This window comes from Aulonocara stuartgranti (assembly GCF_965226115.1).
Source record: "Aulonocara stuartgranti genome assembly, chromosome: 3".
NCBI classification, from domain to species: domain Eukaryota; kingdom Metazoa; phylum Chordata; class Actinopteri; order Cichliformes; family Cichlidae; genus Aulonocara; species Aulonocara stuartgranti.
The window spans coordinates 52715368-52733258 of record NC_138941.1 but is presented as its reverse complement, the minus strand read 5'-3'; the positions used below and the strand labels follow the sequence as shown (position 1 = coordinate 52733258).

Here is a 17891-nt window from a genome sequence, read left to right as displayed (position 1 = left end):
TGGGTAATAAAATCAGACCATGTCATAACTGCTTTAAGTCATACAGAATAGATATCAGAGCCTTAAACAGGCTGACTTCTGCTAAATGGGTCAAACTGGGCAGAAAGTCTACAAACACATAACATCCTTATAGAATATGATGTAACACTATAGATCAACTTACCTCAGAATATATAAAGCATATAAACAATTACAGCAATATGATGCAACAAACACAGCAGTGCTACTAATCCAAAATACTCAAAGCTTCATAGAACTGAAACAAACATTTATTTTTAGCTCCATTCTGCTGCTGATACATACTTTAGGTTTCTGAATGTTAAACTTGTTGCTGCCTTTCATAGTGTGTAACTTGAAGGCCCTGAGTACTTTCTCCCACACTGAAAACACTGGGAGGATAAAATTATTTGAACATTACCTAATAAGACTGATTCAGGACAGACAGTTAGTGATTTTAAACTTTCCTAGCAGTCCTTCACAAACAGGGAACAGTCTGTCTATTCTCTCCATCTGTCAGCTGCTGCTGGCTCTTCCTCCTCCTCTTCCTCACACACTGCTGAGTTTGTCCTGGTGGATCATCAGGGATGCAAAGCCTCACAGATGATGTGCAGCAGTGGGTCCCTCAGTCTGTCCTCACTCTGGACACTTGCAGTTGTTACACATGGAAATCAAATGTGTGATAAGCTGCAGGATTCAAACACAAGTGTAACTTATAAATACATGTTCATACTTTTATTCCACAATCAGAGAGAAAAAAACAGAGAGAGTGCAGGACAGACAGACAGGTGACAGTCTCAGGTGTACACACTGCTACAAAACAGCACCAGAGAAGGAGGATTTAGTGTTTGTGTTATTACGAGTGCTAAACAAGAAGAGTTCCCAGATGGTACAGTGGACACATGTGTGACTCCTGTGATTAAAGCATCTTTCTTTCAGCTTAACGAGTGAACCATCAGCTCGTTCAAACACACGTTAAAGTCTGTTTGGCTCGACACCACCGAGCAGAGGCAGCAATATAATATAGTTAACATTAACGGTGCAGTGGATCCTGCTTGTGCCGTGATATTCAGGACTGCAAACCGAGCAGCATCACTGACTTTCAGCTTGTTGTGTTTGTGGATATATGACTGACTTTAATTATCCATAAAATCATCACATTCTCTGTAAGATTAAGCTCAGCTATTGAACGGCGTATATTTTAAAGTAAAGGCTTTAAAACCAAGTTAGTACAAACATCACTAATGTCACATAACTTTGCCGACATGTGGCCAACAGTAATGTTTTAATGTTCTTCATTATTAAACATTCGCACATAAATAAGTGACATCATATTCACTACTTACTTTTGACAGTTCACTCTTCGGCCGCTCCCTTCTGCCATACTTTGCGGCAAAATTATCCACACCCACCGGTGCGCTATGGATTGTGGGATATATGGGACCACGAAGCGTGCACCGGACCACGCTTGATATTTGGGGAAATCGACTGTGCATTTGGAGTATGCATTTGAAGTACACTTCGAATTGGGACAGCCGACGTCGCGTGGCGGTGACGTAATCGCACTCAAAATGCGTACTTCAAGCGTGCGGTCTCTGAATTGGGACACAGCCTCATTATTGTAGAGCACTCTGTATATTTCTAATTCATTTAAGGAAACATCACATTATTTTGCAGATGTTTATTTTTTTTGTATAAGTGATTAAAAGAAAACATGGCTGTGCAACTTAATACGTATGACAATATCTTCATTTTTCTTTGATTGTATATACCTTGTAAGAAAAGCTAGTAGTTTCAAACACATAAGTAAGCACATAAATTTCTAAATCACAGAGTACACAAATACATAAAGTAAAACCAAATGTGCACAACCTCTCCAAGTTAAAAGTTACAATGTTGCTTGATTACATGATTAGGCAGCCAAGCTTTGAACTTCCTCCAAAGTCTCCTTATTAATTATGCTGATACAGATATAGAACAACAGAACAACAATAAAACATAGTGAAGCAGATTGTATCATCAAATCTCAGAAACATGCTCAAAAACATCAAAACTAAACAGATATGAGAGAGAAGACAACCAAATTTTAAATCATGGGAATTTTTTACTTTTTAGATTTTGGTCTTTAATAATGCAGGTTTGGTCCCGCTGCGTTTGGGCTCTTTATGTTCTGAGGTTGGGTCCAAGCTGTCATGCGCAGCAAATAACTGAAACTAAAACAAACAAATAAAGCAAACAACATAAAACATGAGAAGTACAACAGATTTTCAACAACCATATTACCACATTACCATTTCATGGACATTGAAGTTTAAAAATAAGAAGCACAAAGTGTTTTTTTTTTCAGAGACAGGAAAAAAAATGCTGCAACATTCAAAATATCAAAAGAAGTTCACCAGATGAGTGACACAAGTGACACAAACTCACCTCCATGTTTGTGTCATTTTCTCTGGTGTTCAGTCCAAAGTTCCTCCTTGTCTTATTAATGTAGCAGAGCATGAGGAAAACAGCCATCAGCAAAACACCATCCAAGGACGCACGCACAACCAGAAGCCAGGAGGAGTCAGGACAATGTGTAGAGACTCTTGCAGTGACACTTTCACTCTGTGTTGCTTTCGTCTGTAGAGTGAAAGCAGGTGGGTTTGAAGCCATTTGTGTTGCTGTTTGTAGTGGGGAGGCAGTTGTGTTTAAAGCTGTGAATGATATACAAAAACAATTAATAAAAAATCAATAGTAATACACACTAATACACCATAATAATAATACTGTCATACAGGTAAATACAAACATGTATCAAACACAAAAGAAAATGAATTTTGGAGATATGTGCAGTGATTAAAAGAAAACATGGCTGTGAAACTTAATACGTATGACAATATCTTCATTTTTTTTTTAAATTAAAGCATCATAAGAGATATGGTTTTGCAGTTGAACAGATGATTAAATTTACCTGCACAAAAACAAAATAATACTCTGAGATTGGTCATCCAACCTTTTTTTAAATGTCAAACCTCTATTTCAATTTAGACAGTTTTAGGACAGTTTAATGATGTCTCAGCCAGTGTATCAGCTGATCTCGGGCAGTAACATCAATCTCACTGTGATTGTCTTTAATCTTATACTTATAGTTATAATTAGTTTACTTTGTTTTTGTTTTTGGTTCCTGTTTAAGTTGTGATCTTAATAATAATAATAATGTCTTTACTATTTTGAAAAGAAACTTACCATGAATAACAAGAACATTTACACTGCTGTATGAATCTGGAGACAGAGGGTTTCCATAACCACAGCTGTACTCTCCTGTGTCTGACTTGGTCAGCTGTGTGATGGTCGCATACAGTCCAAACAGAGATCCTGCTGTGTATTCAATGCTGTATCTGCCACTCACAGATTTATCATTGCTTGTGTCAATGAGGATCTCCCCTTCATTCTTACACTGATTCTTGCAAAAAAACTTCCTCTGTCCGTACACAGTATTAGAACATCCCAATGTGATGTTGTCTCCCTCAGTTTGTGTGCGATAAAAACCAACCCTTTTGCCCAGATCTGTGAAATACAAGAACATTCAGTTGGATTGGAGTAAGAACTGAAACTGTAAGCTATTATATCATAATTATATTTCCTGGTTAAAATAAACAAAGTTATCTTTTCATATTAGATCAGAAAACAACACATGCTTACCTGATCCTCTCAGAATCAACACTTTTTGTTGTACAGTATTTAATGAAGCCACGCAAAATGTTACCTTCATACTATGAAGTTGAAGGGCAGATATACGGACCCTTGAAGTTATTTTTTTCTTTCATTTGGCTTATTTTGTGAAGCATTTTTCAGGACTTGCAGCTAGAAGATCCTGGTATCAAAACTTATAATAAAAGGTGACTAACTTGTTTTTAGCATGAGACTTTTGGAAGATATTCATCTTTTTTGAGGTTTCTCAAATGACACAAAATTGGCTTCTGTTACTTATAAATAATACATTAATAGAATCTTTCTATTAAAATCATGATACAAGCCATCATACTTACACTCAAAATCAGTCAAATATGTGAACAAGAGACAGATTTGGCTTTAGACTGTGATAGTTTAATTTGTTGTAAAACTGTGTTGGTTTTAGCAGAGCTGAAATTTGACTCCAAAATCATTTTATATTGTTTTGGCTTTACACTGAGGTGCTAGAATTTCAATTCAACTGATGACACTACAGTTTTTACATGCTGTGTAAAATGTACACCTACATAGTATATCACATTAAAGTTACATTTATTGATTAATTAAACACCTTGATATAAACATGCTCTGTATTGCTAAATACGAGTTAGTGGGGTCCTTTACATTTTTTATTTCAGGGAATTTTTGTAAAAACTCACCATTTGAAACTCTGACCTCAAAGTCATAGTTTGAATCTGGAACAGAAGGTCTTCCTAAAGCACACCTGTACATTCCTGAGTCAGACTTGATCATGTGTGTGAAGGTCGCAGACACAATTCCTCTTCCTGGAGATCCATCTTTATACTTCATGCTGTATCTCCCACTCTGAGCTGTGCTTCCATCTGTTTTAATGAGGATATCTTCTGCTCGCTCACATTTTTCCTTACAGAAGAACTTTGTGCTTCCAGATAAAGTTAAGTAGCAGACAAATGATGCATTTCCTCCTTCAGCTGCAGACCAAATATTGTGTTTTGCCTCGACTTGCACAGCTGCACCTGTCAGATGAAAAAAAACTATAAATATCACAAGATGAAAATATGTGTATTTTATGAAATGATTCATAAAGATGACTTCCATTTCTTTTTATTAAAGAGAAACATTACGATCATCAGCCCTCACCTGATAAGAAGCAGAAGAAAAGAAAATGGAGGATTTTCATTCTGACTTCGATCCTGATGCAGAAAAGTTGTTAAACTTCAGAAGAACAGCGTCTGACTCTTCACTCTGTCTGTGTCTGTCAGATCATCAGAAAACTGAAGTTACTCAGTAAGTTGTTTCCTTTTTATCACTTCCTTCAATTTTTTTAGATGCATTCATCACATGCTAATGAGGATGATGATGTGATAATGAAACGTATGTGTGTACAAAACATCGTATATCTAACATTATGAATCTGCCTGTTTGTAGATCAGTAGTGTGAAGCTTCTCTGATGTTCTAAATGTGAATAAAAGAGTTTCAGACTAAATTTGACTTTGAAATGCTGACGACAGGTGGTTCAGGCTCTGAGAGGAACACATGAAACAGATTTTTTCTTTGTTTTGCAGCCATGTAACCATTTTATAATTAATGCAATGTTCTTGTTGTGAACAGTAAAATGAAATGCAAAAAACATAGGAGTAAGGAAGAATATTAATGTATTTATTTATAAATCACTAAGTTCTTTTGATTTTGCATTTTGAAATTATTCAATATCAAATAATTAAAATTAATGGCACAGTGCGCCAAATGGTGCCAAGTGTAAAATGAATTTAAAGAATTTCTTGAATGTGAATCAGTTTGTAATGTCTAACAAGGAAAACACATATCATGTGTGTCATTGTGTTGGGAAGGTTACTTTTAAAATGTATTCCACTACAGATTACAGAATACATGCCACAAAGTGTATTTTGTAACGTATTCCGTTACGTTACTCAATGAGAGTAACATATTTTACAACTACATGAATGTACTATTGCTGTGTGATTTATTACGTTTACTGGAGGTTATTCGCAATACCAATACCAACTAGATGGCTGCAGTGGTTATTATTATATTTGCATGCTTCTGTCTCCAATTTCTGGTTGGTGACAACTCGTACTTTTCGAATCTCCTTTCTCCCAGTCCATTCTCCCTGCAGCACGGACTACACTGTCCATGATGCTACATTCATTAGGGCTATGCCTGTAACTCGCTGCCTGTTGCTTTGATATTAAAAAAGTTTTTGAATAATAACTTTAAAAAATATTTCTTCACATCATTATGCGGCCGCAAGTAGGGGTGACATGGGGCGCAAGATTGAGACATAGACATTAGAGCCTCTTAATGCGTGTTTTGCTTGGGTTTCCACCGGCATGGAATTACCAAAAATAGAGAGGGCATAACCTAATATATGAAACAGGAAAAAAACAAAGTCTAATCCATTTATTTCAACAAAGTAACTGTATTCTAAAAATCACCTTTTTAAACAGTAACTGTAACAGAATACAGTTACTCATATTTTGTATTTTAAATACGTGGTACATGTATTCTTTTACTCCTAAACACTGTCTGTCAGTGAGGGCAGCAGCCAATAGTATACCATAAAAATATAAAATAAAAAATATCTGATCAAATCATTTAATGTAGGATTCTTACAAAACAGGTTCATAAGTAACAACAACAACCACTCACCAGCTTGGAAGATGGAACAAATTACAGTGGAGGTAAAAATAGGCGCTTCTGTTGTCTCCTTCCTGGTAGTTTGGGAGTTGTTTTGGACTTCTGTGAAATTTACCAGTTATTAAAGTAGGAACAAGCTGCCAGTTATGCTCGCTTTTAGACAGTTTGTCAACTCCAGAGAAGCATGCACAAAGCCTCTCTTTAGCCCATCATAGTTGGAGGAGGGAGTGGGTTTGTCTTACTGTCACTAACTCACTGTCAGACTTAGTTTACAGTATTGATATAATTAACCTGGTTAAACAGGCGACCCATATACTGAAGGTTTGAGTTCTCAATGCAGGACATGGATTTCCTGTGTGTCATTTCCCCTCTCACCCTCCCCACCCTCCTGTCTCCTATCTGTATGTACATAACTTAAAAACTTAGATCAAACAGATAAGAAACACTTTACTTGGATTGAGACTGTTTTGTGTGGTTTTTGTAGCTTTTACACATCCTCTGCATTTTTGAAATACTAAATATTCATAACAGTCTCATTTAGATAATCAACAGCAGAGCTAGTTCAAATTTACAATCTTGATTTTGTTATTTTTTATGATAAACCAAAGAAGTCTGTACAAGAAAAAGACACTGGACAGTTTCCACTGCCTAGAAAGCTCCATCCCTGAGAGTGATTTTGTAATTTTTAGTAAAACATAAAGCTGTTGTTTTCAGATTAAGAACTCGAATCTATCAGGACTTCACAGCATACCACATTTACTTCTAAACTACATCAGAGAAATGATAAGATGCTAACAAGATAGTAATTTGCTCAAGACACCAAACATTTTGGGTTTCACTGACACGTAATCTATGATGTTGTGCAACCACGTATTGTATCTTCATACAAGCTGCTTCGTTTACTTGGAAACAGTAAACACGGCTGTTAGAGGCTGTAAGAATAGTCTGGTGGAGAGAAAACAGTCAGTGTTTTGCGTCAGTCAGTATGATACAGGAAAAAATAACCTGAAATGTTTCTTACTCAAAGGTGTGAGTGATGTATGAGTGTTGTGTGGTTAGTTGCTTGTAGTACAGTAATTTCAATCTCAAAGTGACAAAACAATTCTGAAAAAATAAAAAATATTTTACATTAAATTGCAGTTTTGTGTTTTCTGGATTATTCTGTTCTCTGAGGTAATGATGTGATACTAAGTTCTTCAAAATAACATGCTTTTTTTTAATGAACACAGAAGTAGGTTGTCAGATTTGTAACATTAGTTCCACTTTCTGTTTGAGGAATGCAAGAATTTTCCAATTTCTCATTAATACTATAAAACATCACAGTTTGTTTATTGTCAAGGTGCAAATTTATTGCATGAGTTATCTGAGCTTTTGTTTACAACGTGCTCGTGTAAAATTAACTATTTAAAAGAGAAATATGCAGACTGCATTTCAATTCAGTTTAATTCAATTATATTTATATAGCGCCAAATCATAACAACAGTCACCCCCTTTATATTGTAAGCTAGACCCTACTATAATACATACAGAGAAAACCAGATAATCAAATGAGCCCCATGAGCCAAGATGGGCAGTAATGCGTTACAAGTAACACGTTAGTGTAATCCGATTACTATTTTCAAATAATGAGTAAAGTAAGGGATTACTATTGCAAAAAAGTTAATGAGTGATTCCTCAATCAGATATATTTACTTTTTTATTACTTTGTTGTTTCAGCAACATTAAATTTAAAAACTGTACTTTTGAGTTAAAATATATATTTATAATTTTAATAAATGACAAATTAAAAAGGCATGAACATTTTTGTTTGTATCGAAAAAATATCGAACTGTAACACCAAAGTATTGAGCCGAACTGAACCGTGAATTTTGTGTATCGTTGCACCCCTAATATATATATATATAAAAGCATATATTACAGTACTGAGCTTGAACTCTGGGTCAAAGATTCAAGTTGCAGTTATTTATATTGCCTATCAGCTTAAATCACTCAAAGACAAGTACCTTTGACAGTGTATATACAGATGTATTATACATGAGAGACAAATATTGTCCGTTTAATATGTTGGCATTACATTACATTTGGCTCAATACTCACATATACATGTAAAAACCAAATGTATGAGCAGTGAAAACTGTTTCTGATAGAATGAAGAGTAGACTGATATATGAAATATTCCTTTATTGGGTAATAAAATCAGACCATGTCATAACTGCTTTAAGTCATACAGAATAGATATCAGAGCCTTAAACAGGCTGACTTCTGCTAAATGGGTCAAACTGGGCAGAAAGTCTACAAACACATAACATCCTTATAGAATATGATGTAACACTATAGATCAACTTACCTCAGAATATATAAAGCATATAAACAATTACAGCAATATGATGCAACAAACACAGCAGTGCTACTAATCCAAAATACTCAAAGCTTCATAGAACTGAAACAAACATTTATTTTTAGCTCCATTCTGCTGCTGATACATACTTTAGGTTTCTGAATGTTAAACTTGTTGCTGCCTTTCATAGTGTGTAACTTGAAGGCCCTGAGTACTTTCTCCCACACTGAAAACACTGGGAGGATAAAATTATTTGAACATTACCTAATAAGACTGATTCAGGACAGACAGTTAGTGATTTTAAACTTTCCTAGCAGTCCTTCACAAACAGGGAACAGTCTGTCTATTCTCTCCATCTGTCAGCTGCTGCTGGCTCTTCCTCCTCCTCTTCCTCACACACTGCTGAGTTTGTCCTGGTGGATCATCAGGGATGCAAAGCCTCACAGATGATGTGCAGCAGTGGGTCCCTCAGTCTGTCCTCACTCTGGACACTTGCAGTTGTTACACATGGAAATCAAATGTGTGATAAGCTGCAGGATTCAAACACAAGTGTAACTTATAAATACATGTTCATACTTTTATTCCACAATCAGAGAGAAAAAAACAGAGAGAGTGCAGGACAGACAGACAGGTGACAGTCTCAGGTGTACACACTGCTACAAAACAGCACCAGAGAAGGAGGATTTAGTGTTTGTGTTATTACGAGTGCTAAACAAGAAGAGTTCCCAGATGGTACAGTGGACACATGTGTGACTCCTGTGATTAAAGCATCTTTCTTTCAGCTTAACGAGTGAACCATCAGCTCGTTCAAACACACGTTAAAGTCTGTTTGGCTCGACACCACCGAGCAGAGGCAGCAATATAATATAGTTAACATTAACGGTGCAGTGGATCCTGCTTGTGCCGTGATATTCAGGACTGCAAACCGAGCAGCATCACTGACTTTCAGCTTGTTGTGTTTGTGGATATATGACTGACTTTAATTATCCATAAAATCATCACATTCTCTGTAAGATTAAGCTCAGCTATTGAACGGCGTATATTTTAAAGTAAAGGCTTTAAAACCAAGTTAGTACAAACATCACTAATGTCACATAACTTTGCCGACATGTGGCCAACAGTAATGTTTTAATGTTCTTCATTATTAAACATTCGCACATAAATAAGTGACATCATATTCACTACTTACTTTTGACAGTTCACTCTTCGGCCGCTCCCTTCTGCCATACTTTGCGGCAAAATTATCCACACCCACCGGTGCGCTATGGATTGTGGGATATATGGGACCACGAAGCGTGCACCGGACCACGCTTGATATTTGGGGAAATCGACTGTGCATTTGGAGTATGCATTTGAAGTACACTTCGAATTGGGACAGCCGACGTCGCGTGGCGGTGACGTAATCGCACTCAAAATGCGTACTTCAAGCGTGCGGTCTCTGAATTGGGACACAGCCTCATTATTGTAGAGCACTCTGTATATTTCTAATTCATTTAAGGAAACATCACATTATTTTGCAGATGTTTATTTTTTTTGTATAAGTGATTAAAAGAAAACATGGCTGTGCAACTTAATACGTATGACAATATCTTCATTTTTCTTTGATTGTATATACCTTGTAAGAAAAGCTAGTAGTTTCAAACACATAAGTAAGCACATAAATTTCTAAATCACAGAGTACACAAATACATAAAGTAAAACCAAATGTGCACAACCTCTCCAAGTTAAAAGTTACAATGTTGCTTGATTACATGATTAGGCAGCCAAGCTTTGAACTTCCTCCAAAGTCTCCTTATTAATTATGCTGATACAGATATAGAACAACAGAACAACAATAAAACATAGTGAAGCAGATTGTATCATCAAATCTCAGAAACATGCTCAAAAACATCAAAACTAAACAGATATGAGAGAGAAGACAACCAAATTTTAAATCATGGGAATTTTTTACTTTTTAGATTTTGGTCTTTAATAATGCAGGTTTGGTCCCGCTGCGTTTGGGCTCTTTATGTTCTGAGGTTGGGTCCAAGCTGTCATGCGCAGCAAATAACTGAAACTAAAACAAACAAATAAAGCAAACAACATAAAACATGAGAAGTACAACAGATTTTCAACAACCATATTACCACATTACCATTTCATGGACATTGAAGTTTAAAAATAAGAAGCACAAAGTGTTTTTTTTTTCAGAGACAGGAAAAAAAATGCTGCAACATTCAAAATATCAAAAGAAGTTCACCAGATGAGTGACACAAGTGACACAAACTCACCTCCATGTTTGTGTCATTTTCTCTGGTGTTCAGTCCAAAGTTCCTCCTTGTCTTATTAATGTAGCAGAGCATGAGGAAAACAGCCATCAGCAAAACACCATCCAAGGACGCACGCACAACCAGAAGCCAGGAGGAGTCAGGACAATGTGTAGAGACTCTTGCAGTGACACTTTCACTCTGTGTTGCTTTCGTCTGTAGAGTGAAAGCAGGTGGGTTTGAAGCCATTTGTGTTGCTGTTTGTAGTGGGGAGGCAGTTGTGTTTAAAGCTGTGAATGATATACAAAAACAATTAATAAAAAATCAATAGTAATACACACTAATACACCATAATAATAATACTGTCATACAGGTAAATACAAACATGTATCAAACACAAAAGAAAATGAATTTTGGAGATATGTGCAGTGATTAAAAGAAAACATGGCTGTGAAACTTAATACGTATGACAATATCTTCATTTTTTTTTTAAATTAAAGCATCATAAGAGATATGGTTTTGCAGTTGAACAGATGATTAAATTTACCTGCACAAAAACAAAATAATACTCTGAGATTGGTCATCCAACCTTTTTTTAAATGTCAAACCTCTATTTCAATTTAGACAGTTTTAGGACAGTTTAATGATGTCTCAGCCAGTGTATCAGCTGATCTCGGGCAGTAACATCAATCTCACTGTGATTGTCTTTAATCTTATACTTATAGTTATAATTAGTTTACTTTGTTTTTGTTTTTGGTTCCTGTTTAAGTTGTGATCTTAATAATAATAATAATGTCTTTACTATTTTGAAAAGAAACTTACCATGAATAACAAGAACATTTACACTGCTGTATGAATCTGGAGACAGAGGGTTTCCATAACCACAGCTGTACTCTCCTGTGTCTGACTTGGTCAGCTGTGTGATGGTCGCATACAGTCCAAACAGAGATCCTGCTGTGTATTCAATGCTGTATCTGCCACTCACAGATTTATCATTGCTTGTGTCAATGAGGATCTCCCCTTCATTCTTACACTGATTCTTGCAAAAAAACTTCCTCTGTCCGTACACAGTATTAGAACATCCCAATGTGATGTTGTCTCCCTCAGTTTGTGTGCGATAAAAACCAACCCTTTTGCCCAGATCTGTGAAATACAAGAACATTCAGTTGGATTGGAGTAAGAACTGAAACTGTAAGCTATTATATCATAATTATATTTCCTGGTTAAAATAAACAAAGTTATCTTTTCATATTAGATCAGAAAACAACACATGCTTACCTGATCCTCTCAGAATCAACACTTTTTGTTGTACAGTATTTAATGAAGCCACGCAAAATGTTACCTTCATACTATGAAGTTGAAGGGCAGATATACGGACCCTTGAAGTTATTTTTTTCTTTCATTTGGCTTATTTTGTGAAGCATTTTTCAGGACTTGCAGCTAGAAGATCCTGGTATCAAAACTTATAATAAAAGGTGACTAACTTGTTTTTAGCATGAGACTTTTGGAAGATATTCATCTTTTTTGAGGTTTCTCAAATGACACAAAATTGGCTTCTGTTACTTATAAATAATACATTAATAGAATCTTTCTATTAAAATCATGATACAAGCCATCATACTTACACTCAAAATCAGTCAAATATGTGAACAAGAGACAGATTTGGCTTTAGACTGTGATAGTTTAATTTGTTGTAAAACTGTGTTGGTTTTAGCAGAGCTGAAATTTGACTCCAAAATCATTTTATATTGTTTTGGCTTTACACTGAGGTGCTAGAATTTCAATTCAACTGATGACACTACAGTTTTTACATGCTGTGTAAAATGTACACCTACATAGTATATCACATTAAAGTTACATTTATTGATTAATTAAACACCTTGATATAAACATGCTCTGTATTGCTAAATACGAGTTAGTGGGGTCCTTTACATTTTTTATTTCAGGGAATTTTTGTAAAAACTCACCATTTGAAACTCTGACCTCAAAGTCATAGTTTGAATCTGGAACAGAAGGTCTTCCTAAAGCACACCTGTACATTCCTGAGTCAGACTTGATCATGTGTGTGAAGGTCGCAGACACAATTCCTCTTCCTGGAGATCCATCTTTATACTTCATGCTGTATCTCCCACTCTGAGCTGTGCTTCCATCTGTTTTAATGAGGATATCTTCTGCTCGCTCACATTTTTCCTTACAGAAGAACTTTGTGCTTCCAGATAAAGTTAAGTAGCAGACAAATGATGCATTTCCTCCTTCAGCTGCAGACCAAATATTGTGTTTTGCCTCGACTTGCACAGCTGCACCTGTCAGATGAAAAAAAACTATAAATATCACAAGATGAAAATATGTGTATTTTATGAAATGATTCATAAAGATGACTTCCATTTCTTTTTATTAAAGAGAAACATTACGATCATCAGCCCTCACCTGATAAGAAGCAGAAGAAAAGAAAATGGAGGATTTTCATTCTGACTTCGATCCTGATGCAGAAAAGTTGTTAAACTTCAGAAGAACAGCGTCTGACTCTTCACTCTGTCTGTGTCTGTCAGATCATCAGAAAACTGAAGTTACTCAGTAAGTTGTTTCCTTTTTATCACTTCCTTCAATTTTTTTAGATGCATTCATCACATGCTAATGAGGATGATGATGTGATAATGAAACGTATGTGTGTACAAAACATCGTATATCTAACATTATGAATCTGCCTGTTTGTAGATCAGTAGTGTGAAGCTTCTCTGATGTTCTAAATGTGAATAAAAGAGTTTCAGACTAAATTTGACTTTGAAATGCTGACGACAGGTGGTTCAGGCTCTGAGAGGAACACATGAAACAGATTTTTTCTTTGTTTTGCAGCCATGTAACCATTTTATAATTAATGCAATGTTCTTGTTGTGAACAGTAAAATGAAATGCAAAAAACATAGGAGTAAGGAAGAATATTAATGTATTTATTTATAAATCACTAAGTTCTTTTGATTTTGCATTTTGAAATTATTCAATATCAAATAATTAAAATTAATGGCACAGTGCGCCAAATGGTGCCAAGTGTAAAATGAATTTAAAGAATTTCTTGAATGTGAATCAGTTTGTAATGTCTAACAAGGAAAACACATATCATGTGTGTCATTGTGTTGGGAAGGTTACTTTTAAAATGTATTCCACTACAGATTACAGAATACATGCCACAAAGTGTATTTTGTAACGTATTCCGTTACGTTACTCAATGAGAGTAACATATTTTACAACTACATGAATGTACTATTGCTGTGTGATTTATTACGTTTACTGGAGGTTATTCGCAATACCAATACCAACTAGATGGCTGCAGTGGTTATTATTATATTTGCATGCTTCTGTCTCCAATTTCTGGTTGGTGACAACTCGTACTTTTCGAATCTCCTTTCTCCCAGTCCATTCTCCCTGCAGCACGGACTACACTGTCCATGATGCTACATTCATTAGGGCTATGCCTGTAACTCGCTGCCTGTTGCTTTGATATTAAAAAAGTTTTTGAATAATAACTTTAAAAAATATTTCTTCACATCATTATGCGGCCGCAAGTAGGGGTGACATGGGGCGCAAGATTGAGACATAGACATTAGAGCCTCTTAATGCGTGTTTTGCTTGGGTTTCCACCGGCATGGAATTACCAAAAATAGAGAGGGCATAACCTAATATATGAAACAGGAAAAAAACAAAGTCTAATCCATTTATTTCAACAAAGTAACTGTATTCTAAAAATCACCTTTTTAAACAGTAACTGTAACAGAATACAGTTACTCATATTTTGTATTTTAAATACGTGGTACATGTATTCTTTTACTCCTAAACACTGTCTGTCAGTGAGGGCAGCAGCCAATAGTATACCATAAAAATATAAAATAAAAAATATCTGATCAAATCATTTAATGTAGGATTCTTACAAAACAGGTTCATAAGTAACAACAACAACCACTCACCAGCTTGGAAGATGGAACAAATTACAGTGGAGGTAAAAATAGGCGCTTCTGTTGTCTCCTTCCTGGTAGTTTGGGAGTTGTTTTGGACTTCTGTGAAATTTACCAGTTATTAAAGTAGGAACAAGCTGCCAGTTATGCTCGCTTTTAGACAGTTTGTCAACTCCAGAGAAGCATGCACAAAGCCTCTCTTTAGCCCATCATAGTTGGAGGAGGGAGTGGGTTTGTCTTACTGTCACTAACTCACTGTCAGACTTAGTTTACAGTATTGATATAATTAACCTGGTTAAACAGGCGACCCATATACTGAAGGTTTGAGTTCTCAATGCAGGACATGGATTTCCTGTGTGTCATTTCCCCTCTCACCCTCCCCACCCTCCTGTCTCCTATCTGTATGTACATAACTTAAAAACTTAGATCAAACAGATAAGAAACACTTTACTTGGATTGAGACTGTTTTGTGTGGTTTTTGTAGCTTTTACACATCCTCTGCATTTTTGAAATACTAAATATTCATAACAGTCTCATTTAGATAATCAACAGCAGAGCTAGTTCAAATTTACAATCTTGATTTTGTTATTTTTTATGATAAACCAAAGAAGTCTGTACAAGAAAAAGACACTGGACAGTTTCCACTGCCTAGAAAGCTCCATCCCTGAGAGTGATTTTGTAATTTTTAGTAAAACATAAAGCTGTTGTTTTCAGATTAAGAACTCGAATCTATCAGGACTTCACAGCATACCACATTTACTTCTAAACTACATCAGAGAAATGATAAGATGCTAACAAGATAGTAATTTGCTCAAGACACCAAACATTTTGGGTTTCACTGACACGTAATCTATGATGTTGTGCAACCACGTATTGTATCTTCATACAAGCTGCTTCGTTTACTTGGAAACAGTAAACACGGCTGTTAGAGGCTGTAAGAATAGTCTGGTGGAGAGAAAACAGTCAGTGTTTTGCGTCAGTCAGTATGATACAGGAAAAAATAACCTGAAATGTTTCTTACTCAAAGGTGTGAGTGATGTATGAGTGTTGTGTGGTTAGTTGCTTGTAGTACAGTAATTTCAATCTCAAAGTGACAAAACAATTCTGAAAAAATAAAAAATATTTTACATTAAATTGCAGTTTTGTGTTTTCTGGATTATTCTGTTCTCTGAGGTAATGATGTGATACTAAGTTCTTCAAAATAACATGCTTTTTTTTAATGAACACAGAAGTAGGTTGTCAGATTTGTAACATTAGTTCCACTTTCTGTTTGAGGAATGCAAGAATTTTCCAATTTCTCATTAATACTATAAAACATCACAGTTTGTTTATTGTCAAGGTGCAAATTTATTGCATGAGTTATCTGAGCTTTTGTTTACAACGTGCTCGTGTAAAATTAACTATTTAAAAGAGAAATATGCAGACTGCATTTCAATTCAGTTTAATTCAATTATATTTATATAGCGCCAAATCATAACAACAGTCACCCCCTTTATATTGTAAGCTAGACCCTACTATAATACATACAGAGAAAACCAGATAATCAAATGAGCCCCATGAGCCAAGATGGGCAGTAATGCGTTACAAGTAACACGTTAGTGTAATCCGATTACTATTTTCAAATAATGAGTAAAGTAAGGGATTACTATTGCAAAAAAGTTAATGAGTGATTCCTCAATCAGATATATTTACTTTTTTATTACTTTGTTGTTTCAGCAACATTAAATTTAAAAACTGTACTTTTGAGTTAAAATATATATTTATAATTTTAATAAATGACAAATTAAAAAGGCATGAACATTTTTGTTTGTATCGAAAAAATATCGAACTGTAACACCAAAGTATTGAGCCGAACTGAACCGTGAATTTTGTGTATCGTTGCACCCCTAATATATATATATATAAAAGCATATATTACAGTACTGAGCTTGAACTCTGGGTCAAAGATTCAAGTTGCAGTTATTTATATTGCCTATCAGCTTAAATCACTCAAAGACAAGTACCTTTGACAGTGTATATACAGATGTATTATACATGAGAGACAAATATTGTCCGTTTAATATGTTGGCATTACATTACATTTGGCTCAATACTCACATATACATGTAAAAACCAAATGTATGAGCAGTGAAAACTGTTTCTGATAGAATGAAGAGTAGACTGATATATGAAATATTCCTTTATTGGGTAATAAAATCAGACCATGTCATAACTGCTTTAAGTCATACAGAATAGATATCAGAGCCTTAAACAGGCTGACTTCTGCTAAATGGGTCAAACTGGGCAGAAAGTCTACAAACACATAACATCCTTATAGAATATGATGTAACACTATAGATCAACTTACCTCAGAATATATAAAGCATATAAACAATTACAGCAATATGATGCAACAAACACAGCAGTGCTACTAATCCAAAATACTCAAAGCTTCATAGAACTGAAACAAACATTTATTTTTAGCTCCATTCTGCTGCTGATACATACTTTAGGTTTCTGAATGTTAAACTTGTTGCTGCCTTTCATAGTGTGTAACTTGAAGGCCCTGAGTACTTTCTCCCACACTGAAAACACTGGGAGGATAAAATTATTTGAACATTACCTAATAAGACTGATTCAGGACAGACAGTTAGTGATTTTAAACTTTCCTAGCAGTCCTTCACAAACAGGGAACAGTCTGTCTATTCTCTCCATCTGTCAGCTGCTGCTGGCTCTTCCTCCTCCTCTTCCTCACACACTGCTGAGTTTGTCCTGGTGGATCATCAGGGATGCAAAGCCTCACAGATGATGTGCAGCAGTGGGTCCCTCAGTCTGTCCTCACTCTGGACACTTGCAGTTGTTACACATGGAAATCAAATGTGTGATAAGCTGCAGGATTCAAACACAAGTGTAACTTATAAATACATGTTCATACTTTTATTCCACAATCAGAGAGAAAAAAACAGAGAGAGTGCAGGACAGACAGACAGGTGACAGTCTCAGGTGTACACACTGCTACAAAACAGCACCAGAGAA

General features: G+C 35.5%; 4 protein-coding genes across 9 annotated transcripts in view; 1 reads left to right on the top strand and 3 right to left on the bottom strand.

Annotated features, from left to right (window-relative positions):
* The window catches only part of LOC309702719 (uncharacterized protein), a 137127-nt gene that overhangs the window by 42166 nt on the left and 77070 nt on the right, over window positions 1-17891 (bottom strand). The gene's annotated exons all lie outside the window — the stretch shown is intronic.
* Window positions 1-17891, top strand: part of LOC309702744 (CD276 antigen-like) — a 132573-nt gene that overhangs the window by 57030 nt on the left and 57652 nt on the right. The window lies entirely within an intron of this gene.
* On the bottom strand, window positions 1730-6416 carry LOC309702704 (polymeric immunoglobulin receptor-like). 2 transcript variants are annotated; one of them, XM_082527320.1, is made up of 6 exons: window positions 6359-6416; window positions 4828-4942; window positions 4368-4703; window positions 3223-3543; window positions 2425-2690; window positions 1730-2210 (listed from the first exon to the last, which is right to left on the bottom strand). In XM_082527320.1, the coding sequence occupies exons 2-6, from the start codon at window positions 4865-4867 to the stop codon at window positions 2109-2111; spliced, it is 1065 nt and encodes a 354-aa protein (XP_082383446.1). In that variant the 5' UTR covers window positions 4868-4942; window positions 6359-6416; the 3' UTR covers window positions 1730-2108. The 2 variants fall into 2 exon arrangements, with proteins under 2 accessions (XP_082383446.1, XP_082383445.1); XM_082527319.1 differs by lacking the exon at window positions 6359-6416 and having other exon boundaries at window positions 4828-5016.
* LOC309702703 (polymeric immunoglobulin receptor-like) lies at window positions 10260-14946 on the bottom strand. Of its 2 annotated transcripts, XM_082527318.1 has the most exons (6): window positions 14889-14946; window positions 13358-13472; window positions 12898-13233; window positions 11753-12073; window positions 10955-11220; window positions 10260-10740 (listed from the first exon to the last, which is right to left on the bottom strand). In XM_082527318.1, the coding sequence occupies exons 2-6, from the start codon at window positions 13395-13397 to the stop codon at window positions 10639-10641; spliced, it is 1065 nt and encodes a 354-aa protein (XP_082383444.1). In that variant the 5' UTR covers window positions 13398-13472; window positions 14889-14946; the 3' UTR covers window positions 10260-10638. The 2 variants fall into 2 exon arrangements, with proteins under 2 accessions (XP_082383444.1, XP_082383443.1); XM_082527317.1 differs by lacking the exon at window positions 14889-14946 and having other exon boundaries at window positions 13358-13546.

Bases quoted from the DNA above. Each gene is read 5' to 3' on its own strand.
- LOC309702704 (XM_082527320.1), bottom strand. From the start codon at position 4,867: ATGAAAATCCTCCATTTTCTTTTCTTCTGCTTCTTATCAG. The intron at 3,544-4,367 runs GTGAGTTTTTAC...TGTATTTCACAG, and splicing joins TGAGGTCAGAGTTTCAAATG to ATCTGGGCAAAAGGGTTGGT. The intron at 2,211-2,424 runs GTGAGTTTGTGT...TGTTTGTTTTAG, and splicing joins AAAATGACACAAACATGGAG to TTTCAGTTATTTGCTGCGCA.
- LOC309702703 (XM_082527318.1), bottom strand. From the start codon at position 13,397: ATGAAAATCCTCCATTTTCTTTTCTTCTGCTTCTTATCAG. The intron at 13,234-13,357 runs GTGAGGGCTGAT...TTCATCTGACAG, and splicing joins TTTCTTCTGCTTCTTATCAG to GTGCAGCTGTGCAAGTCGAG. The intron at 12,074-12,897 runs GTGAGTTTTTAC...TGTATTTCACAG, and splicing joins TGAGGTCAGAGTTTCAAATG to ATCTGGGCAAAAGGGTTGGT.